At 45.5% G+C, this 24,139-nt stretch overlaps 1 protein-coding gene across 6 annotated transcripts in view; it reads left to right on the forward strand.

The window, feature by feature from the left end:
- lrrk1 (leucine-rich repeat kinase 1) overlaps positions 1–24,139 on the forward strand; it is a 70,627-nt gene that overhangs the window by 19,541 nt on the left and 26,947 nt on the right. For 2 of the 6 annotated variants that reach the window (XM_063881642.1, XM_063881645.1), the window contains 23 exons: positions 585–721; positions 2,788–3,014; positions 3,657–3,784; positions 4,953–5,116; positions 5,951–6,088; positions 6,627–6,739; positions 7,235–7,305; positions 7,935–8,064; positions 8,648–8,760; positions 9,201–9,415; positions 9,564–9,755; positions 14,197–14,369; positions 14,604–14,727; positions 16,437–16,596; positions 18,042–18,220; positions 18,305–18,402; positions 19,203–19,374; positions 19,455–19,624; positions 20,002–20,141; positions 20,232–20,520; positions 23,232–23,401; positions 23,633–23,830; positions 23,930–24,069. In XM_063881642.1, coding sequence (XP_063737712.1) covers positions 585–721; positions 2,788–3,014; positions 3,657–3,784; positions 4,953–5,116; positions 5,951–6,088; positions 6,627–6,739; positions 7,235–7,305; positions 7,935–8,064; positions 8,648–8,760; positions 9,201–9,415; positions 9,564–9,755; positions 14,197–14,369; positions 14,604–14,727; positions 16,437–16,596; positions 18,042–18,220; positions 18,305–18,402; positions 19,203–19,374; positions 19,455–19,624; positions 20,002–20,141; positions 20,232–20,520; positions 23,232–23,401; positions 23,633–23,830; positions 23,930–24,069 — 3,641 coding nt within the window. Of the gene's footprint in view, positions 1–584; positions 722–2,787; positions 3,015–3,656; positions 3,785–4,952; positions 5,117–5,950; positions 6,089–6,626; positions 6,740–7,234; positions 7,306–7,934; positions 8,065–8,647; positions 8,761–9,200; positions 9,416–9,563; positions 9,756–14,196; positions 14,370–14,603; positions 14,728–16,436; positions 16,597–18,041; positions 18,221–18,304; positions 18,403–19,202; positions 19,375–19,454; positions 19,625–20,001; positions 20,142–20,231; positions 20,521–23,231; positions 23,402–23,632; positions 23,831–23,929; positions 24,070–24,139 lie in introns of those variants that run through there. The other 4 variants (XM_063881643.1, XM_063881648.1, XM_063881647.1 and 1 more) reach the window with 4 other exon arrangements.

Here is a 24,139-nt window from a genome sequence, read left to right on the forward strand (position 1 = left end):
CCTGCCGTCGGTCCAGTTCACTCCAGACCCCCGTGTCCTGCTGTCAGTCCGGCTCACTCCAGCCCCCAGTGTCCTGTTTGCCCGAAAGTGTAGTTTACTAGCATTTTGGCCGGCATACACTGAGAGAGGAATATTCTCAGGCATAATTATACATTCCTACGAGTTAATTCAATTAATATTCAATTAAGTTAATTACATCTGTTTGAGAGCCCAATACAGATATTGGGTTAGATTTGTCCCATCTCTTGTCCAATATGTGAGGCACTATGGGCGGGTAATTATCAGAGCTGTGTGCTAGCTCTAGCTCCGGTAAGTAAGGGAAGGGGGTGTAGAGTATTATGACCTGTAAAAGTGCTGATAAGCCAATTGTTGTCAGGTCTGAGAGGTTCATCTGGGAAGCCATGACAGTTTTACCATGACCCAGCATACACAAACCCAGACTGTAGCTGCACCTGCTGAACAACTGCCAGACAGTATGTTTATGTGTTGAAAACATGTAGGCCATGAAATGAAACAGTACAGTGACAGAGAGTGAACATTGGGACTGTGAACACATTAAATGAGTTGTGTGTTTTGTGTTGCAGGTAATGAGGAGATATCTTGCTTCCTGCTGCAGAACGGAGCAGGGTTCTCCTCGTACACCCTGATGGACCACCCAGGCTTCAGCAAACACCTCCTTAAACTCAAACTACAGGAAACCAAAAACACAGAAGGTGACAAGGTCTGTATTCTGGAATCAAAGGGGCGGAATATGAATGTGTTTCTGAACCATCAAGTGTGAGGCATTCAGAGGAGATCTCATATTTAACAGCAGATTGTGTCAAACCTTAGGGAGCAGAATGCACCACGGTGTCCTGCTCTGCTCTGCGTGCAAACAACACATCAGCTTAGGTGTAACACCTTTGGCAGACAATTCAGGAGGAGTTATTTACCTTCTATGAACTAAATGCATTTCAAAAGTTTTTTTTCACCTGTTGCCCCTGTTTTTCTCCTCCCCTCTCCAGCTGTGTCCCTTGGTTAGTGTTGGTTTGGTTATTTTTTGGTTGAAAGTACGGCTTTAATTTAAATAAAGCTTGCCTTTTGTTTGGACCCATACCTGCCTCCCTTTTGTTTTACTGCACTTGGGTCCTGTTTCCACAACCCCCTGACAGTACGACTGAACCAAAGATGGACCCAGCAGTATGTTTTGACGACGCTCTTGTGGAGTTTTCTTACCAAATGTTGTGTATTTTGGGAGAATGGAGGAAAGCAGTTTCAAGAGGCTCAAGATGTAGCTCTTCTTCGTGCATGCCGGGAATTGGCAGAGAAGCCATGGTTCGAGAGCTCACTGTCGGAATATTTAAGGACATTTGTCAGTTCGACTCCAGCCTCGCCTGTCTCGTGCGTCCTGCACCTGTTCCGTTGGGGGTCCTGCCGTCATGTGTTGCGATGGGGGTCCCGCCTGCACCTGTTCCGTTGGGGGTCCTGCCGTCACCTGTTCCGATGGGGGTCCCGCCAACACTTGCTCCTGCTCCGTTGGGGGTCCCGCCTACACCTGTTCTGATGGGGGTCCCGCCAACACCTGCACCTGCTCCGTTGGGGGTCCCGCCGTCACCTGTTCCGATGGGGGTCCCGCCAACACCTGCTCCTGTTCTGTCAGGGGTCCCGCCAACACTTGATCCTGCCCCGTTGGGGTCCTGCCATCACCTGTTCTGGTGGGGATCCCGTCAACACTTGCTACTGCTACGTTTGGGGTCCCACTGCCACCTGTTCCGATGGGAGTCCTGTCAACACCTGCTCCTGCTATGTTGGAGTCCCACCGCCACCTGTACCAATGGGGGTCCCGCCAAGACCTGTTCCGATGGGGGTCCCGCCAACGCCTGATCCGTCACCGTTGGGGGTCCTGCCGTCCCCTGTTCCACCGGGGGTCCCGCCAACGCCTGTTCCCGCTCCCTCCGGGGTCCTGCCGACGCTGTCGCCTGCTCCCTCGGGGCTCCCGCCGGTGCATGTCCCGCCGATTTCGAGCTCCTGTCTCGTCTGTGGTCCCGCCGCCTCCTCCTCCAGGCCCTCCGGAGGGGTTCCACCGCTGCCTGCGCCGGCCGCCTGCCCGTCCTCCGGAGGCGTCTCGCTGTCCTCGAGTCCGTCCACCAGGGGCGTCTCCCCACTTTACTGCCCGGCCCCTAGAATGACCCCGCCGCTGTCTCCGTCCCCCTCCTGCCCGTCCTCCAGAGTTGCCCCACTGTGGACTCCGGCCCCGTCTTCGGCCCTGCCTACACCCCCCAGAGTTCCCTAGCCTTGGCCTTCGCCCCTGTCCCTGGGGCTCACGGCCTCTGCCTTGCCACTGGGACGTCCGCCCGTGCTTTAACTGTCCACATTGTCTCCAACAGCACTGCTGTCTAATGTTTATTTTTAATGTATGGTGTAATAAAAAAACTAATTACATTTTTCCCCAATCTTTTCGAGCTTTTTTAAGTATGTTGCATTTTCAGTGTAGAATGCCAATAACTCTCCTGAGTCCTGTATAGTTGAGAAACCATCTTTTGGGCGTTTTCTTAAATGAGCCAGCACTCCAATCACTTCATTGCCTTCTTCTGAGATCCCTTTTTTTCTTCTATATCAAAAAAAAGTCTTATTTGTAGATATCTGAACACGTTCCTGCTTTCTAGGTTAATCTTAATATAGGTTAATTTTTTCTTCTTTTTTTTCATAGGATATTTAATAATTTTAAAAAGCCTTGACAATGCTGCATGAGAGTTAAAATTGATAAGATTTTAGTCACGCTGTTTACCCCCCTCCTGCTGTGTGCAGGCTGTGTCTGTGTGCTGGAGCGGTCTACAGCTGCCCTGGTTGGAGCTTGATTGGTTCATGGATGTCTCCTCACGAATCGCCCACCTGGATCTGTCCTCCAACAGCCTGGGAGCTTTGCCCTCCGTGGTGCCCTGGGGTCTCATCTGCCTTCAGACTCTAGATCTTTCCAGCAATCTGCTGAAGGAGCTGCCAGCTGCTGCCAGCTCCCAGCAGGTCCTCTGCTCCAGGTACACATGGCACCGTGTGACAAATACACACCGCCAGCTAACAGCTATACATGATTATATTCTACATCAGAATCGGAATCAGATTGCATACAAAGTATTATCTCATACTCACAAGTTTACCGTCTCATAAGTAAAAGTTATTATGGAGTCCAGAGCCAATCTGCATTATCACCAGAGCCAGACTGAAAGCTGGCATAAAAGAGCGAAAGCAGAGCAATCAGGAGAGATGGAATGAACATCATCACCAACACTAGAGCTATAGGAAACACCATTCAGACTAACACAGGCTACACAAGCAGGTGCACCTTCAGGATGAAGTTCCTTCAGGATTCTTGCTTTTCTGAGTTTGTATTTTCATGGTTGTTTGCACTGACTTTGAAACACTTTTGATAAAAAGTGCCAGCTTAATGTTAATTGCTTCCAATCTTTTTTTAATCCAGACTGAATGTCCTTAAACTGATTCTGTTACTGGACTCCATGATTCAACTCATTGATCTGCTTTCTCTTAAGATAAAAGGGCAAACCATTGATCAAAATGTCAGTGTTAAAGCATTTCTCTTTTACAGGAGTAGGTGGTTAAAGAGTGATTCCTAAGAGAAGCTGCTTGTATCATAAAGAGCCTCCCTCTCTCCTGTGCTCCAGGTTACAGCACATCAATCTCTCCCAGAACCAGCTCAGCAGTCTGCCGTCCGGACTCCTCCATCTGACCCACATCCAGAGAATTTCTGCTGCTAAGAACCAGCTCACAGACCTGTTTGACATTCCTTCCAGTATGTTCCAATCATTTAAAATATATGTTTGTATTTGTATGTAGGAAGAACATTTCATATAGATTTTAAAGTGTTCCATTGAAAGAGTGAGCTCAAGATTTGCAAAGGTGAGATTGAGCGGGCGACCCCGTGAGCTTATTATCAGTGAAGAGAAGGCATAGTGTGCTGCACGTCGGGCCCTCCACAAACACTGCCTTTCTTCTGCACACAGTAAATCAGTGTTCTATTTTCGATAGTTATTGACAAAGTGGCTTGTATATCAGAAGCGCGACAACCAAAGTATATTGATTATTTATCAGTCATTTATTTATCATAAATGTCCAGCTCAGTTTCCCAGTTTCTCGGGGCTTATGGTTTACAATAATATTAAAGAATGATGTTTCACTGCTATGTCACTACTCATCTCCAGGCTGTTAGCAGATACAGCAAAATGAAGATACAACTCTCTCAATCTCTACATGTATGGCAGCCATTCCATTCCAGTGTCTGTTGAATTCCAAGACAGAGAAATGTTGTCAGTGGTTTATACACTGCCTGGCCAAAAAAAAGGTCTCACACTCTAATATTCATTGGACCGCCTTTAGCTTTGATTACAGAACACATTCACTGTGGCATCGTTTCCACAAGCTTCTGCAATGTCACAACATTTATTTCTGGCTTGCATTAATTTTTCGCCAAGATCTTGTATTGATGATGGGATATGGACCACTGCGAAAAGTCTTCTCCAGCACATCCCAAAGATTCTCAATCGGGTCCAGGTCTGGACTCTGTGGGGGCCAATCCATGTGTGAAAATGATGTCTCATGCTCCCTGAACCACTCTATCACAGTGTTTAGTTAAATCCAGGTGGTGACCTTTTTTTTGGCCGGGCAGTGTAGAATAAAATACAAAAAATGTTCATTGTATCACACACATACCTATAAAGGATAGGAGACCAGAGAAACCGATAATACTGCGGTGGTCCCCACCTTCCAGAGCCATATAGTTAATCAACATGTTGGCAATACATTTATGTAAACACATCATGTCAGAAGAGGTTACCATATATTTTCCATCATTGTGACTATTACCAATACAAATTCCAAGTCATTTCCAATGACAACAGCTGAAAGGCCTTTCAGTTTCAGGGTTGATTTTCAAGTTGACTGTTCTGTATATCTTTTGTCAGCCACTAACTGGATTGGTCTGCGTAAGCTGGAGGAGCTGGATGTGTCTGATAACTGTCTGAGCAGCCTGCCCACTGCAGTCCTGCACTGCCTGAAGTCCCTGATCCTGCTCAATGTGTGCAGGAACAAACTGAGCAGCTTTCCGGAGCCGTGGGCCTGTCCTCTGGTAAGAAACTGGACTGCTATGATCCACTTCCTGTTTGGTATATCTGCTGATTATGATGCCGCTTAAAAAATGTTATATTCCAGTTATAGTCCGTATTTGTTATTGTTATTACCTTATGTAGCTCATTTAATGACACATTTTAAATGTCACCTATTATGCAAAATTAACTTTTTAAAGTTTTTATACATAAATATGTGTTATACACACCCGGTGTGTAAGGAGAATCACAATCTGTCAGAAAATGGCTTTACATTGAACTCCTGGCAATGTCCCGCCCACTGAAAAACTAAAGAAAGAACAAGCTATGTGCTGTATCAGAAACAATGCGCCAAGTGTTTGAAAGTAATATGGTCTGTGTTTACATTAGTAGGAACGCTAACACTCAGGGCTGAAACAGAGGGGGATGAGGCATGCTACAATGGGGGATCTGTTTGGTATTTTGAGCAAAACACTTCACAGACATGTTTTGTATAGATATGGCCCTACAGGAGGAGACCTTTAATATAATTGTTTAAAAGTATAATTTATTTGTCATCTGATTAGGATTTATTCCAGACATTTTGATTAGAGAGCTTGGACACGCTCCTGGTCTGTGCGCCTTATTGAGACCAAACCTTCATTAGCATTACAGAGCCTCTTTAACTACCTGCTAAGGGACCAGAATGGATCTGTGGGTCCCCAACAGGCCCCCCCGGCCCCCTCTCATTTTGAAGACAATTGCTTAATGTCGCTGAGACAGCAGTTTGTGGTTTTACTGTAACTGTATGATAAGTGTATTAAATGACTGTCATCCAAAACAACCCAATGCATGTTCTTCTGTCACATCCCATGCAGAAGCTATGCAAAGCTTCCTCCAATGTCATTGAGAATCTTCCAAACACCATCTCCATGTTCTGGAGGACGCAGCTGCAGGAGGTGGACTTCTCTGACAACAGTCTGAAGGAGCTGCCCTCATATCTCTTTGAGCTGGAGGTGTGTATGTGGACCAACAGTGCAGTTAATGGTTAGAAATCTATCCTTTAAACCAACATTCATGAATGAATATGATTACAAAAGCATTAAGACTGCTGGGTGTGAGCCGATCTGTGTGCGTATTCCTGTCGTCCCGGCTGTGGTTTATGCACTCGTATAAAGAGCAGGGCGTCGAATACTGCGGTGTGAGAGGGCTAATGCTTCTTATGCTGATTTCCAGCGCATCCATCACCTCTATTGTGCCACTTGCCCGAAAAATGGAGTAGAGCAGGGAATGCTTATATTAAGTTTCTGACACATTTAAATGTAGATGAAATAAGTATTTCTGTGAGGACCAACTACACAACCATTACTTTGATGTAAGCATATATCTAGAGACAGCTCTTCTGGGAGCTGAAGCTGTTCAAAGCGTTGTCTAATACTTACACACATACTTTGTTCAATGCCACTCCTCGCTGCTCCTTTGACTGGAGAAACAGCTGTAGTGAGCAGACATGAATGTGTGAATGTGCAGTTAAGCATCTCTTCCTCCCATCAGGCTGTAGTGTCGTTGAGATTGTGTGGGAATCACATAGAAACACTCCCTGCCCCCAGTAAGTGGAAGTGCTCTCGGCTCAGGACCCTGGATCTATCCAGGAACAAGCTGGGCAGGTAGGCTCTGCACACACACACACACACACACACACACACACACACACACACACACACACACACACACACACACACACACACACACACACACACACACACACACACACACACACACACACACACACACACACACACACACACACACACACACACACACACACACACACACAGACACACTGCCAGCTGGTCCCATCTTACTGGAGCTCATAATGGTCCTGTGAGAGCAATCGTTCATCACAGCAACCTGTCTGTGTCAAGATATCTACGGATAATTCCTAAATCTAGTGAAAAAAACTCGAAACCAAACGTCTTGCTGATTATAATTTATAAGGAAAATTGGCAGATATAAAAAAAAACAAACATGCAGTTTACTGGGTTGCAATTCGTATTGGTGTCTGCCTACAAATAGATTAGTATTTTTAACTTCCTTTTGTTACTGCTTTAGACATTGCACTTGTTACTAACCCTAACCTTAATTTAAAATGGTCTATTTAGAACAGAGGAGGGGCCAAAATCCAGGAAGCTGGCCTTCCTGACAACCTGGAACAGGAGGGACCCAGAGCCAGGTACATCTGCATCACATGCATTCAAATCATCTGAGTCTGATCAAGTCAAATAATATTTGTGATCACATTATTACATTGTTTGTGCAATTACCCTGTCTTATGTGACCGTAACCATTACGTACATTTACATATTAGATGTTGTCCTGTCCTTGCAATAGTTCCTCAAACTGAGACCATGTTTAATTGTTTCTGAGCTCTCTATATTTGCCTTTTGTTTCACTGATGTGTGATGACTGGTGGAGTCTAAAAGTCTGTGTTGCAGTTCAATATCAAACCATGAAACATTTTGTGACTCTTTAAAAAGCAACAATGAGAAAATGTCAAGCGATGATGCAAAATAAAACACGACTAGCTCCCAGCCTCCAGATGACACGGATGAATTGGACCATCTTTGACTTCATAGCTCAAACTAACCTGATGAGTGATTCTGTCCTCTGATAAAATTGTTGTGCTTCAGTGTTCTGTGTGCTGTCAGTGTTACATAATGTTTGACATAATTCCCCACTTTTTGTATTATGCTGCTTACTTGTTATTTCCTTGTTGGCACAAAGCCAGTTTCCATATAAGTTCCATTGTTATGACGTGTCTGTAGTTGCTGTTTGTGTTTGAGCATGGCTCTGTCTTGGCAGTGTGTTCCATAGAGTTTCCCATGATTCTGCGGGACTCGCTGGAGGTGCTTTTCTTGAATGATAACCAGCTGGAGTGTGTTCCCCAGTCAGTGTGTGGTCTGCACAGCCTCACTGAGCTCTACCTCTCCAAGTGAGTCTGCCCATTGCACATGAGTTTAAATAGAATTAAAAAACAATTGAATTAAAAAAAAGAATTATAAACTGTAAATATATTCAAATAAACTGAAAGGTTAATCATTTAAAATATACAGAGTATGGTTTAATACAGCAATCTACTACTTAAAATTAGAAACATAGGATACTCTAAATTTAAGTTTTATTTCCCAATTTGGGATTTATAAAGTATATATTTATGTTATTTTATGAAAAGCTTGTTGGGTGTTAACACCGATCACCATAGGAAGTGAATTGACATGTGGAACATGATCACTGCTTTTGGGTTCAGTCTCAGGGACCCCTGCTGGTCTGAGGCCTCCTGCTCCAACTGTTTGCAGCAGCCACAAAGATTGAATTGTTAAGGAAGTTATAAACTACAGCATCATCGGGCTGCAAAAAACCTTCTGATCTGACCTGCTGAAACCCATCGTAGACTGAATGAAAGTCTGTGATTTCTAAATAGTCGCTTCGAATAAAAGCAGGAATGATAATGCAACTGAAGTCCTTTGGATGGTAGGTAGCTGTGAAGTCTTGAGACATGTTTTTCCTCTGAACAGTAATCCCAGAATCCGGGAGCTTCCTGCAGAGCTCAGTCAGCTGTCCAGCCTGTGGCAGCTGGACACTGAAGATCTCAACATTACTAATGTCCCCCAGGACGTCAGAAAAGAAGGTATTGTGGAACTGTCTGTTGGCTGTTGAATGTGAAGGGTGCTTGAAGGACTGCTGAAGCCCCCGGTGTATTCTGTCCCCCTCCACTCACATTGGAAGCCAGGTAGAAAAGGACCTGTTAATGTCTTGGGATGATAACAGCAAGCAAAGCCCTACAAAATAGGGTCTACAAAAAGGTTTTCCTTTCAATAACCTTCATAATCCAATAACATATAACTAAGGCCTGGCTTCACCTACATCCACAAAGTAGTTTTATTACTAGGAGGTTCATAGAGGTGGCAAGAATGACCACAGAGACAGCAGTCATACAAAGTAGAATAGTGAACATAAAATATGTTTTCTGAAGAGCAGTATACAATGTGCTTCTTCAAATGTCTTGGTTTCTTAATAATTGCTCGTTTTCAACAGGCCTGAAAGCAAAGTGCTTCTCTGGTGTTTCAGGTCCTGTGTCGGTCCTGGCTTTCCTCCGGGCACACCTTCGAAAGGCCGCCCCTTGTAAGCTGCTGAAGATGCTTGTGATTGGTCCACCGAGACAGGGGAAGACATCCCTTCTGGAGGCTTTACAGACCGGCAAGGCGGCCCCCTTCACCCCCACAGAATGCAGCATCTCCACCTCCACCTGGGAACTGGACAACCCCAATGGAGGCAAGAACATTGTGAGAAAACACACACAGTTCATGCACACAGCAGTCATTACACACACATTCCAGAACACAATGATTCAAATCAAACTGTATTGTATTTGTTAAATCATTATCGAGACAGTGAGGTCCTCGTGTATTCACTCTCCCTCCCGTTCTGCAGACTCAGTGTTTGTCTCCTGTCGCACAGAGGGACTCAGTGGCGTTCAATGTGTGGGACATCGGGGGTCCAGCCAGCATGTCCACAGTGACCCAGTGCTTCTTCACTGACAAGGCCCTGTACGTCGTGATCTGGAACCTGGCTCTTGGAGAGGAGGCGGTGGCCAATCTGCAGACATGGCTGCTCAACATAGAGGTGAAATGTAGCTTTAACACACACACACACACACACACACACACACACACACACACACACACTCACATGCGCGCACACACTGAGTTTGAAATGTGTTATTTCAACCTGTGAAATTTGATGTTGTTTGTGACACTGCACAGCATTTAAATAATTAAAACCTAACTTGTAAATGTTCAAAGCTTGTAGTGTGAAAAAAACAGTGGTTGCTAACAAATGGCTAAATGAGACAGCTAAAACATCAGTGATGGGACCCGGTCAGTAAGTAATGCAGGCCTGAGGGGAGGGAATCATCTCATCTGAACTATGGCGCTAATAAGGTTAACGTCAATCGTTAAAGTTGTAGTACTTAAAGTCAAAGTAGTCACTGTAGCTGCTGCATTTGAATATAAAAAATTGCTAAGGAAATCCCAGTTCCAGTGTTATCTGCTGCCTGCAGACTCACATCCATCCTCTATGTAATAAAACTATATATCGATATACCGATCATCCATCTCCAAAGACATTGTGTAAATGTTCTTCTGAATGACCATCGTAACTGGCCTCCTTGATAGATACAAAAATGCACAGCATTCGTAATTGTTTACCCATCCATCCATCCATCCATCTTCTCCCGCTTTTCCGTCAGTGTCGCGGAGGTAACAGCTCCAGCAGAGAGCCCCAAACTTTCCTTTCCCTGGCCACATCAACCAGCTCTGACTGAGGGATTCCAAGGCGCTCCCAGGCCAGCGAAGAGATATAATCCACCTGGTCCTAGGTCTACCCCTCGGTCTCTTCCCAGCTGGACGTGCCTGGAACACCTCCCTAGGGAGGCGCCCAGGTGGCATCCTCACTAGGTGCCCGAACCACCTCAACTGGCTCCTTTCAACGCGAAGGAGCAGCGGTTCTACTCTGAGTCCCTCCCGGATGACTGAACTTCTCACCTTATCCCTAAGGGAGATGCCAGCAACCCTGCGGAGAAATCCCATTTCGGCCGCTTGTATCCGCGATCTCGTTCTTTCGGTCATGACCCATCCTTCATGACCATAGGTGAGGGTAGGAACGAAGATGGCCCGGTACACAGAGAGCTTTGCCTTCTGGCTCAGCTCTCTTTTCGTCAGAACGGTGCGGTAAAGCGACTGAAGTACCGCTCCTGCTGCTCCGATTCTCCGGCCCATCTCACGCTCCATTGTTCCCTCACTCGAGAACAAGACCCCGAGATACTTGAACTCCTTCACTTGGGGTAAGGCTTCATTCCCTACCTGGAGTGGACAGTCCATCGGTTTCCTGCTGAGAACCATGGCCTCAGATTTGGAGGTGCTGATCCTCATCCCAGCCGCTTCACACTCGGCCGCGAACCGATCCAGTGAGTGCTGAAAAAGCAGTGGTGCAATCCTTAGCCCACCAAACTGCAGACCCCCTCCCCCACGACTACGCCTCGAAATCCTGACCATGAATATAACAAACAGGATTGGTGACAAAGCGCAGCCCTGGCGGAGGCCAAGCCTCACCGGAGGCCAACCCTCACCGGAAATAGGTGCGACGTGCTGCCGAGGACCCGGACACAGCTCTCGCTTTGAGAGTACAGAGATTGGATGGCCCTGAGTAGAGACCCCCTCACCCCATACTCCCGCAGCACCTCCCACAGTATCTCCCTGGGAACCCGGTCATACGCCTTCTCCAAATCCACAAAGCACGTGTAGACCGGATGAGCGTACTCCCAGGTCCCCTCCAGGATCCTTGCGAGAGTGAAAAGCTGGTCGAAAACCGCATTGTTCCTCTTCAATCTGAGGTTCGACAATCGGCCGGACCCTCCTTTCCAGCACCTTAGAGTAAACTTTCCCGGGGAAGCTGAGCAATGTGATGCCTCTGTAATTGGCACACGACCTCTGATCCCCCTTTTTAAAAAGAGGAACCACCACCCCGGTCTGCCACTCCTTCGGTACTGTTTCCGACTTCCACGCAATGTTGATGAGACGTGTCAACCATGACAGTCCCTCAACACCCAGAGCCTTCAGCATTTCTGGGCGGATCTCATCCACCCCCGGGGCTTTGCCACTGTGGAGCTGTTTAACTACCTCAGTGACTTCCCCCCCGTGAGATTGGAATTGATCCCCCTTCATACTCCAGCTCCGCCTCTAACATAGAGTGCGGAGTTGTCGGATTCAGGAGTTCCTCAAAGTGTTCCTTCCACCGCCCTAACACAATATCAGTTGAGTTCAACAGCGTCCCATCCTTACTGTACACAGCTTGGATGGTTCCCTGCTTCCCCCTCCTGAGGTGTCGGACGGTTTTCCAGAACAACTTTGGTGCCGACCGAAAGTCCTTCTCCATGGCTTCTCCAAACTTCTCCTACACCTGCTGCTTTGCCTCGGCCACGGCTGAGGCTGCTGCCCTTCGGGCCTGTCGATACCTTGCAACTGCGTCAGGAGTACCCAGGGATGACATATCCGGGCTTCCCTGACCACCGGTGTCCACCACGAGGTTCGAGGGTTACCGCCCCTTGAGGCACCTAAGACCTTGAGACCACAGCTCTCCGCCGCACCTTCGGCAATAGAGGCTTTGAACACCGCCCACTCTGGTTCAATGTCCCCAGCCTCCACAGGGATGCCTGAAAAGCTCCGCCAGAGGTGTGAGTTGAAGGCCTCCTGGACTTGGGACTCCTCCAGACGTTCCCAGTTCACCCGCACTACACGTTTGGGCTTACCAGGTCTGTCCAGAGGCTTCCCCCGCCACTCGACCCAACTCACTACCAGATGGTGATCAGTTGACAACTCCGCCCCTCTCATCACCCGAGTGTCCAAAACATGCAGCCTCAGGTCCGATGATACGATAACAAAATCGATCATGGACCTTCTGCCTAGGGTGCTCTGGTACCACGAACACTTATGAGCATCCTTATGTTCGAACATGGTGTTTGTTATGGCCAACCCATGACTAGCACAGAAGTCCAGTAGCAAACCACCACTCCGGTTCAGATCAGGGGGGCCGTTCCTCCCAATCACGCCCCTCCAAGTGTCTCCATCATTGCCCACGTGTGCGTTGAAGTCTCCCAGCAAGACTAAGGAGTCCCCTTCAGGAGCCCCATACAGGTCACTTTCAGGGTCTCCAAGAAGGCCGAATACTCGGAACTGCTGTTTGGTGCTTAAGCACACACAACAGTCAGAGTTTTCCCCCCCATGACCCGCAGGCGTAGGGAGGCGACCCTCTCGTCCACTGGGGTAAACTCCAACAAAGCAGCACTCAACCGGGGGCTTGTGAGTATCCCCACACCCGCTCGGCGCCTCACACCTTGGGCAACTCCGGAGAAGAATAGAGTCCAACCCCTTTCCAGAAGTAAGGTTCCAGAGCCGACGCTGTGCGTAGAGGTGAGCCCCACCAGATCCAACTGGTAACGCTCCACCTCCTGCACAAGCTCCGGCTCCTTCCCCCCCAGAGAGGTGACCTTCCACGTCCCCAAAGCCAGCTTCTGTCGCCTGAGTCTGGTCCGTCGAGACCCTCTGCTTTCACTGCCACCCTTCTGGCAGCGCACCCTACCCCATCGTTGTTTCCCGTAGGTGGTGGGCCCGCGGGACGGAGAAGCGGAGGTGTTGCCCACGTTGCTTTTTCGGGCTGTGCCCGGCCGGGCTCCGTGGCAAGCCCGGCCACCAGACGCTCGCTGACGAGTCCTCCTTCTGGGCCTGGCTCCAGAAGGGGACCCCGGGCTTCCTCCGGGCCGGGTATCCTCGCTTCCAAGTGTGTTATTCATGGAGTCTTTTTGAACCAATCTTAGTCTGGCCCCTTACCTGAGACCAATTTTCCATGGGAGACCCTACCAGGAACACAAGGTTCCAGACAACACAGCCCCCAGGTTCATCGGGGCACACAAACCTCTCCACCACGATAAGGTGCTGGTTCTCGGTTTACATGTTAGCAAAACCTCAGAATCTGTGTTCATTGTAATATTGAATTGGTGTTATATAAGGTAAAACACTGAAAATTAATATGATGGTAAATGGGCTTATATAGCACTCAGGTCTTTTCCACCCCTCCTACGAGTCATTCACACCTTATTCCTGCAGAGGGAAGCTAACACTCACACACCGCTGGCTATCGGGAGCAACTCAGGGTTCAGTATCTTGCCTAGGGACACATCCACATGTTGACTGCAGGGCTTGGATCCAACCCACAACCTTCTGGTTAAAAGACGACCGCACTCCGTTACAGCCACTGTCGGCCCTTCATATGAGGCAACAGATCTGAATATTTAGATGATTAAAGACTTCGTATAGATCACGTCCACCTGAACACAGATCCTCCAGATACTGGGTCCATTAAACAGAAGATGACATCATCACTTAGCAAAGGAGTACAAGCTTTTGTAGAGGTTGGACACCACGTAAATATTTTGTCACAAGTGTTTCAACTTTCATTTATTGTTTTCTTTTACACATATTCATAAACGTGCTGTGTGTGTGGCTGGTAGGCGCGAGCACCCAACTCTGCTGTGGTGGTGGTGGGGACACATCTGGATCTCATCGACACCAAGTTTCGCACTGAGAGACTGGCCACGCTGAGAGCTTACGTGCTGGCTCTCTGCCGATCCCCGTCAGGGGCCCGAGCCTCCGGATACCCTGACATCACCTGGAAACACCTGCAGTAAGTCGCTAATGCTGCATCACCCTCTATTAGCCTGACAGAGCACCTGTCTGCACAGTGTTTTGAGTGTGTGTGTGTGTGTGTGTGTGTGTGTGTGTGTGTGTGTGTGTGTGTGTGTGTGTGTGTGTGTGTGTGTGTGTGTGTGTGTGTGTGTGTGTGTGTGTGTGTGTGTGTGTGTGTGTGTGTGTGTGTGTGTGTGTGTGTGTGTGTGTGTGTGTGTGTGTGTTTGTGTAGTGAGGTGTCCTGTAGGACTCTGGAGGGCTTGGAGGCTTTGAAGAAGCTGCTCTTCCAGGTTTCTGGCTCCATGAGGGACAGCAGCAGCAGTTTAGCCTGTGGCAGCAGGCTGCTGGGCAGACTGGTGAGTGATGATGCTCCACACTGTGTGTCTGTGTGTTCCCTTTTTTTGGTAAATTGAACCAAGATAAAGCCAGAAATAATCTTAATTATGAACGAGAGATTATCTAAAGGCAATCAAAGATGATATTTCGAGAGGGATTACAAACAAGGTCAGTAACTCAATGTTTTATAGGGAGCTGTATCATACCCTCTACGGGAATTCAAGAGAAGGGTCCATCAGTTATTAGACAGGCTTGATGACATTAGACAGGATGCATGGCTGGTATGAGATCCACTAGCTGTGAATCAGACCTGCCGCCAGGCTTTATCCAGAGATCTGGTTCACAGTTTAAACAGGTTTTATTATTCTTGTAACAATGTGATTATTTCTATTTCTATTATATCATAAGGTCATGGGCTTATTTCTGGTTCTTTTTTATTTCTCCGACCTAATATCCAGGTTTCATCTCATAGGGCACAAGGCTTCAGCCTTTTTCTTCCCTTTTGAGCTTGGTGATATTCTCATTTTTGTTCTGCTCAACTTTCGCTGCCTCTCAGTTGAAGTCAGGGTGTGCTTCCAGGGTGATTTCACGAGTTAATGCTTTTCTCAGAGGTATCTTAAGCACTGTGTCTCATCCAAGGCTAGGAATTCTCAAACAGTGATCCCAGAGCAGTTTCTGCCGCTTTACAGTATTACCATGGGAATAATATTTTTATTAAGAAATATGATATCCATTCAAATGATCAGTAAACAACGATTCCATATAACCTTGAACATTTTTCTTTTGAGAGGGATATCTTTACACACACACACACACACACACACACACACACACACACACACACACACACACACACAGTTTGAAATGAGTATTATTCATCGGGACGTGGATTGACCAGAGCCTGCGTTTCAACCATCAGACACCTGAATACCCTTTGGATGTGGGCTGTTCTTCTTTTAGTCTATTTAAGCACACAGAGTGGTCCAGTAGTCTTTCCTAAAAAACGGAAATGAGTCAGCATTTTTCCACATCCTTTTACCTCAAAACATTTAGTTAGATGCCAGGCAAAGGTCTGTGGTTTACACACACCGAAGAGATTTCCATATTCTGATCCACAGCATTTGAATACCTCATTTAAACCTAACTTGTAAATGTCCCAAGCTTCTAGAGTGAAAAAACAGTGGTTGCTAACAAATGGCTAAATGAGACGGCTAATACATCAGTGATGGGACCCGGTCAGTAAGTAATGCAGGCCTGAGGGGAATACTTGCTCTCATCTGAACTATGGCGCTAATAACGTTAACGTCAATCGCTAAAGTTGTGATATTTAAGTCAAAGTACTGACTGTAGCTGTTGCATTAGAATATAAAAAATTGCCATTGAAATCCCAGTTCCAGTGTTATCTGCTGCCTGCAGACTCACATCCATCCTCAATGCCATAGCTTTAATTTAAGCGACGATCCCAGTCCATATGTTGGAATGGGATCCAAACTGTCAGCCATCTTTCCCTCACTTTAATTTGAAATGTGAACATCTGAGGTGTTCTTTAACTAGTAGGTCATTTCAAATATCCAACTGGAAATAGTATTAGGATAACTTTTTCTCCTTTGTAGCATTTCTTATGGTTAGTTTCAGGAACTATTTAGTCAAAAAGACTCAAAACAACCAGGCAGATAAAACCTTTATTCTGTTATTCTAAAACAGATTGTACTTTGGTCTCCTCCACCAGATCCCCAGGAGCTACCTGACCCTTCAGGATGCAGTGCTGGCAGAGAAGCAGAAGAGGGATACTGAAGGAGAAGTCCAGTACATCACTGAAGCTCAGCTGGATCACATCCTCAAACAGAACCCAGAGAGTGACATCAGAGACTATGAGGACCTTCAGACTGGTACTTTGTTTTCTTATGCAAACACATAGATTGTTAGCTTGACATGTATTTGTTTGTAACCTTAAAGGATTTTTTCTTCTAATCAATTTTTTTTACGTCAATTTATTGACCATTTTAACAAAAATGTTTTTACAAGGTAAAAAAATAAAGTTCATGTTCAAAAGGGGCAAGATGAAGCATAGAAATGTTTGTAGTTCAACCCCCTCCAGGAAACATTCCTAATCGAAAGTCATACAGAGTTCAGTGCATGGTCGTCAGCTGTCGTGATATTTGCATCCTTTTTAAAAAATAAAATAAAAATCATCTCTTTGTACAAATATATATTTTTTTTAATCAAATAATAATCAAATGATCTTTACAGGTAAACCAAAAAAATTGTCAAAGACAAAAAATACAGGGAAATCATCGGTCCTGCTCATAACCATTTAAAATTTCAATCGTTTTTTTAGTTTCAATAAAGTTGCACAGTATTTCATCTCATCATTACAGTGGTTCCACAGATTAACACCTTTTATTGTTATGCAGTGAAGTTGGGAATTTGTTCCTATATGTTTTTTTTTAATATGCAGTTTCCTCTCAGCATGTCTTTGTTTTCTCTCAGTGTGAACAGTCTCTGGATACTCTGGCAATGCTCCAGCTAAAAGAGCTGACTCCTGGATGTTTCTGTAGCTGGTATTATCAAGCCAGTCAAAGCTATTCACCCTTTACAAAAGACAACTTTGGAATGACCTTTATTAGCGCTGCACAATATCAGGAAGACATGTTACGTTGATTACATTGTTGAATATTGCAATGATGATATCACTTGCAAATACTCAACCAGCGAGTTGTATCTTGCACAAGGCCCTAATTTCCCAGTGTTCATGGTTCTGTGTTTACTGAGTTGTTGACTGAACATGTAACCTGTATAGTACTTACTGGTTAGAGATATATTAGGTAGCTTTGACAGTGACTGTTTTTAAACTGAGAGAGCGAGATAGAGAGCACAGTAGTAAAATAGTGAAGAAACAGCGGAAGGGATCTCGATATCTGCCACAGAGTGACAAGGGACAGTTTTATGAAGACTGGGTAGGTCACACACCCTTAATGCTCTTCACTGATGGCAGGAAACATCCCAATACAAACAAACAAAAAGCGCTCTCTGCAGAATTACCCACGCAAAGATGAGAAGGGATTCTGTTTGATTCTAAACTCGGTTTTTATATTTTAGGCAAATGCTGTGTATTATAAGTTTTTGAAAACGTAACCCTGAACCCGTGAACACACACTTGGTGTTCAGTTACAAACAAGCTGTTATATGGAGCTTGGGTGTGTGTTTGCACATTTGGAGCAGTTAGCTGCTTAGCGATGCGCTGGTGTGTGTGTATTAACATTCTCCCTTCCACCACACCATTCGTAAGTCAACACCATGCGAACGACTCTCCTCTGTTTTACACTTTATCCAGCGATCAGCTTCTTGATAGAGACGGGGGCCCTGCTGCACTTCCCTGACACCAGCCACGGCCTGTGCACCCTCTACTTCCTGTGTCCTGTGTGGCTGTCAGAATGCCTGGAGAAGATCATGCACCTCAAGTCCTCGCGCTCTGTCGCCAGGAATGGAGTGATCAGATCTGAAGACCTCAGGGTGAGAAATAGTACTGGTGAACTGGTACATACTGGAATTTGAGAGTGTTAATGATTATATGACTCTCCATGGTCTCTGTTGCAGATGCTGTTGGTAGGGACAGGTTTCACCGAGCAGACAGAGGAACAGTATTTCCAGTTTCTGGCTAAGTTTGAGATTGCTCTTCCCGTGGCCAACAACAGGTAGAACATTGTCTTTTGAGGAAAATGTCATGTGATACATTCTGAAATATGTCTTCAGAAGAGGTACTATCCTAGGATTTATTTATTTTTGCTGCAAATCCTGTCCCAGAATCTCCAGCACACAATTCTATTCACCCATGCATTTCTGGTAATCATGCAGAACTTCCTCAGAACCACTTAACCTAGCAGAACTCACTGGGTAATCATGGTGAAGGTGTCAAATGCAAAAACACAAATTGTACCTTTGTCTCAGGGGACTTTACAGCATGTACAGAATATGAACACAAACATGGCACGCCCTATTCTTAGAACCTTGCATCGGACAAAGAAAAACTCTGAAAGAAACCCTACAGTGAAATGGGTAAATAATGCAAACTTTCTTCACACAGGTCTGCACAGCCCTCCACTTGAAAATATAAACCACTCGTATGTCATATATTGGCAAATATTCATTTGTCTTAAGTGTTTTAGCTTTTGATTATCTTATGTATATTTGAATTGAAATGTGTTGTAAATACCTGTCTTTTTTCTTTATAAATGCCTAATTATTTCTTAAAAATACTTTTTTTATCATCGTTTTTTACCTTATTTTCTTAGATTGTTTGTGTTCTCACCACTATACACAAAAGCTAATTCTTTGTGTGTATAGAAGTACATGGCAAGAAACTGGATTCTGATTCTGATGGGTTGAGATGTTGAGCCACACACAACCTGGCACTAGCAGCAAGCACATCTAAAGTTTCTTCACATATTTTTCTAGTTTTAATTGAGTTCTCCTTTTCCCTTTTCCCTTGGTGTAGCTATCTGCTGCCCCACCTACTTCCCCCCAAGCCTGCGTTGGACATCCACGGCCTTCGCCAGCAGACCTACAACACCCTGCAGCGTTTGGTCAGGATGAGCTTTGTTCCTGCTGGATTTTGGGAGCGCTTTATTGCCAGGATGCTCATCAGCCTCACACAGATGGACCTACAGGTACAGAGAGCAGCTGATCGTAATTTTTCACCTTCTGTACGTACACTCCTCTTATATGACCTGATGCTGTGTTGTGACAGTCTTTTGAGCCCAAAAGAAACACCAGGAGCCAGTGCGGCAGGAACTCTGTGATCTACAGCTTTGCTGGAACCCAGCAGAGGAACCGGTGCAGCACCTTCAGAGTCCGACGCAGCCAAACCATTTACTGGAAGGAGGGGCTGCTGGTCACTTTCGATGGAGGCTACCTCAGGTCAGAGCGCAGGCAGGGATTAGTGAGGAGTTAAAGAGTGTGGAGCTTCAGTTGGAGGTTCAATATCTTGCCCAAGGACACATCAACATATTGACTGCAGGAGCTGGAGATCGACCACCGACCATCTGATTGGACAACAAACTCCTACCTCCTGAGCCACAGATCCCCCATAGTGTTCTTATCTCATATCTATCACTTTCTTAGTGCTATAATTTGTTCTAAACGCCTAGTGTACGAGCCACATACTGCAACATTAAAACCTGTTTGAAAATCTCAAATGAATTCAATGTAAGCAGGGAGAACACTTCATGTTGAAAGGTGAGGTAGTGAAGGCAGATATAACTCAGTAAAAGAGATGTGCATTTGTTTTTCTGCAGTGTCGAGTCATCAGATGTCAACTGGAAGAGGAAGAAGAGCGAAGGGATAAAGATCATCTGCCATTCAGAGAGCAGAGACTTCTCTGCCATGGCTTTCATCACGGACAACGTGAACTCTCTGATCGATCAGTGGTTCCCCGGTCAGTGCTCTGTCAGTTTCTGACTATTCAAGTGTTTGTCTTGCCATTTGTCTGGTTGACATTTGTATTCAAAAACGTGTCCTCTTGCAGCTCTGACTGCCAGTGAGAGTGACGGCAGTCTCCTCATGGAGCAGTATGCCCCCTGTCCCCTCTGTGCCTCGCTGGGCCCGCAGAAGCAAGCCAAGCATGTAGGTCAGGTGGGAGAAGAGGGAGCAGGGGAAGCAGGTGGGGGGGCTGCAGGGCTTCATTACTTTAACATGGAGGACTGTGTGCTGGCTGCAGTGGAGAAGGAGCACATCCTCTGTCCTCAGCACCCAGAGCAGCCAGTTCGCCTGCAGGAACTGGTTCCAGAACTCTTCATGACTGACTTCCCCTCACGGTAATCAAACCATTTCATTTTACTTACTGATATCAGTCGGCCTCTGGACATTATAAACATGTTTCCGATATGATCTCAGTTTTTCTGTTGATGTGTGTGTATACCCAGACAAAGGCTTGTGCTATCATATTATCCACTATCATATCATCAGTGTTGGGCAAGTTACTTCTAAAATGTAATACAGTACATATTACTTATTACTGTCTTTTTAAAGTAATAAGTTACATTACATTATTACTGTCTCTGAACTGTAATGCGTTACACTACTTTTGCGTTACTCTGAGTTACTTTCACCAAAATAACCGCAAAAGTATGGCTTTAAGCTCATTAATTAAAGCTATCTATGTATCTGGCAGTACATACTGAAATTAGGAAAAGAGCTAGAAATTAAACTCATGCTCAGTTTAAGTGGGCTAAATAATATGTGATGCAGGTAACATTAAGTTTCTGTGTGTTATTAATAACATGTTAGTGGAGCCTCTGCACGGCCCTGTGACCTGCTGTATATGAACGAGTCTCTATGGCAACGTTAGCTCACCTTGTCATTGGTGTGTTAACGGGGATTTGGCTGACAAGCTTTCTAAAAGCTGGCGCTTCCACAGAGGACAGAGGCTGCATATCTTCAACACTCTGCCACGAGTCTCTCAACTTCTCGAGGTTCAAGAGGCATGCAGCCCGACAGAAAGTTACCTTCTGGCACACACACTCCCACATGAGGACGGATGGAGGTTGAAAGTATTCATCTGGTTTGTCTTTTAAGTGGCTGAGGGCTGTCTGAAGTGACGCTGCAGCTTTGATGGCACCACTTGCATTTTCACTGGTGGATTCTGAAGTGGAGGGTATCTCACTTTTGCTTGTCGATTGTTTTGGCCGAGGTATAAAACGACACATTTTGAGTCAAAAAATACAAGATTACTTATTCTCACTTATATTGCAGCTCTGTTCTTGTTCCTGGGATCTTAGTCAGCTGAGGACTGAACAGGCTGGCCAGTCACTGTCATGATCCTTGTTTCGTATCTGTCATGTCCTTGTGTTGTGTGTTTTATTTTGAAATGTTTTCCCCACTTGTGTCATGTTAAGATTCACTTCCTGTCTGCGTTTCCCTCCTGTGCCTGATTGCATCATTGTGTTCACCTGTTGCCCCTGTGTTTCTCCTCCCCCTTCCAGCTTTCTCTCATCTTGAGATTACCCATGTGTATTTAGTCCCTGTTTCCCTTTTGTCTGTTGTTCGGTCATCGTCATTTCTTCCCTGATCCCTTCCATGTTACCTGCCTGTTGCCCTTCATGTCTGAAGCTAAGTGTTTTTCATGTCCTGTGTCTCCCTTGATTCGTGATTTCATCAACAGCTTTTGAATAAAGCTCGCTTTTTGTTTTTGACCCTTACCTGCTTCCCCTTGATTTACTGCACTTGGGTCCAGTTTCCCCAACCCTGACAGTCACAGGGAAGGTTTCAAGGTTTTAAGGTTTTATTGGTCATATGCACAGCATATACAACGTATATGTTGGCAATGAAAATCTTATATCCCATGCTCCTCCAACAACTCAACATACATGGTGCAAATAAGATAAATAAAATAGTGCAAAAAGAGAGAAAAATATTTACAATAACAACAATAAAGATTTGAGGATGTGAAATATATACATATGTGGAATACATTGAAAGTATTTAAATACTTTACACTGTTGAATGAGGAGGTATGGACAGATGCATATATTACGTATCACAGATGTATATGGCAGATGTGTATAATATATAGATATGTGTACTACAAACAGATGTATATGGCAGATGTGTATAATATATAGATATGTGTACTATAAACAGATGTGTATGGCAGATGTGTATAATATAATATAATATATATATATATATATATATATATATGTGTGTGTGTGTGTGTGTGTGTGTGTACTATAAACAGATGTGAGTAGACATTCACAGAGCTCAGGAGTTCAGCAGTCTTATAGCCTGTGGTATAAAACTGTCTCTGAATCTGGTGGTCTTGGTCCGGATGCTGCGGTACCGTCTGCCAGACGGCAGCAGACAGAACAGATTGTTGCTGGGGTGATGGGGGTCCTTTAATATCCCACTGGCCTTCTTCCTACACCACCTTGTGTAGAAGTCCTCCATGGAGGGCAGCTCCATCCTGGTGATGTGCTGAGCAGTTTTCCTGACAAAGGAACCTGACAAAGCCAGCGTGTAACATGCAGCCCTGTTGAGTGGCACAGCATCGATAGGGGCAAGTCCTCCCCTTTGTGCACAGGAGGCTTGCCAGGACAGGTCTAGGCTAGTATTGTGCTGTGAGGGAATGGGTACCTAGCTTGAGAGAGCTCCTGTGTGTCGCTGCTGACTGAAAGACAATGTGCCACCGACAAACTCTCATAGGAATGAACAGGGTCCCGCCTCCAACGCTGGATCTAGTTATCTTTATTTTCAATTCATCGTCATTCATATCTGAATATTGGTTAATAATCATTTCATGACTATTTCAATGGGAGGCAGTGTTGGGTATATGGAAATAATTAGAATTGTGAACTAATGTTGTACTACATTAGTGTGTACATGGTGTAATTTAGTGTATTTTCATTAGATGAAATATTCCAGGTGTGGTAAAGAGTAAGATATCGGATGCAATAGATCTTTGTTCTAACGATTGCGTGCCCTTTACATTTAGATTATAAGCCTCTCTCTCTTTCTTTCTCTATGTCAGGCTGTTTCTGGACAGTGCCTTGCTGGAGTACTCTGAGGAGGAGCAAAACATCCTTGGCCAGGGTGGCAGTGGGACTATTATTTACCGAGCCCGGTACCGGGAGCAGCCGGTGGCAATCAAACGCTTCCACTTCAAGAAATGTCGACAGCAGGCCTCCAGCAGAGATTCAGGTGCAGAGGCATGCTCTTGTAGTTTTCTATGAAATGATGTCATGGGTTTTTTAAGCTTATTTTTGATGTTGCACAACTCAACTTGGTTTGTACAACAAAATGACTGTGCAGTGTTCACATCAAGTCATGCAATCCACGGGTGAGTTGTGGCACAAATCTGTTCTTTATGTGTCCCATATGCATCCTCTTAATCTTTGCCGCTTCCTCTGGTTCCCTTCCTTCTCGCCTCAGACACCATGCTGAAACACCTGCACTCTGCAGACGCCTGTCGGAGCTTCTCTGAGTTTCGCCAGGAGGCCAGTATGCTGCACTCTCTGCTGCATCCCTGCATCGTCTCTCTGCTGGGCATCAGCATCCACCCCCTGTGCTTCGCCTTGCAGCTAGCCCCCCTGGGCAGCCTCAACACTGTGCTGGAGGAGAAGCGCAAAGGCATGTAGAGGGAACTGCATTCTGGGATTTTCTCTGGAAGTGGACCTTAAAACCTGATGCTATGTTAGTTGAACATGATGTTATGTTTTCTCCTTGTAGGCTCCAGATACATGCCCCTCGGTCACATGCTCACTTTTAGAGTAGCCTATCAGATTGCAGTAGGACTGGCCTACCTTCACAGGAAGAGCATCATCTTCTGTGACCTCAAATCTGACAACATCCTGGTGTGGTCTCTGGAGGTTTGTGTATGGGTCACATACATGTTATTTTGGTTAAAGGCATCATTATGTATTTACATTATTTATGTGT

The sequence above is a fragment of the Eleginops maclovinus genome, chromosome 4 (genome assembly GCF_036324505.1).
Source record: "Eleginops maclovinus isolate JMC-PN-2008 ecotype Puerto Natales chromosome 4, JC_Emac_rtc_rv5, whole genome shotgun sequence".
NCBI lineage: Eukaryota > Metazoa > Chordata > Actinopteri > Perciformes > Eleginopidae > Eleginops > Eleginops maclovinus.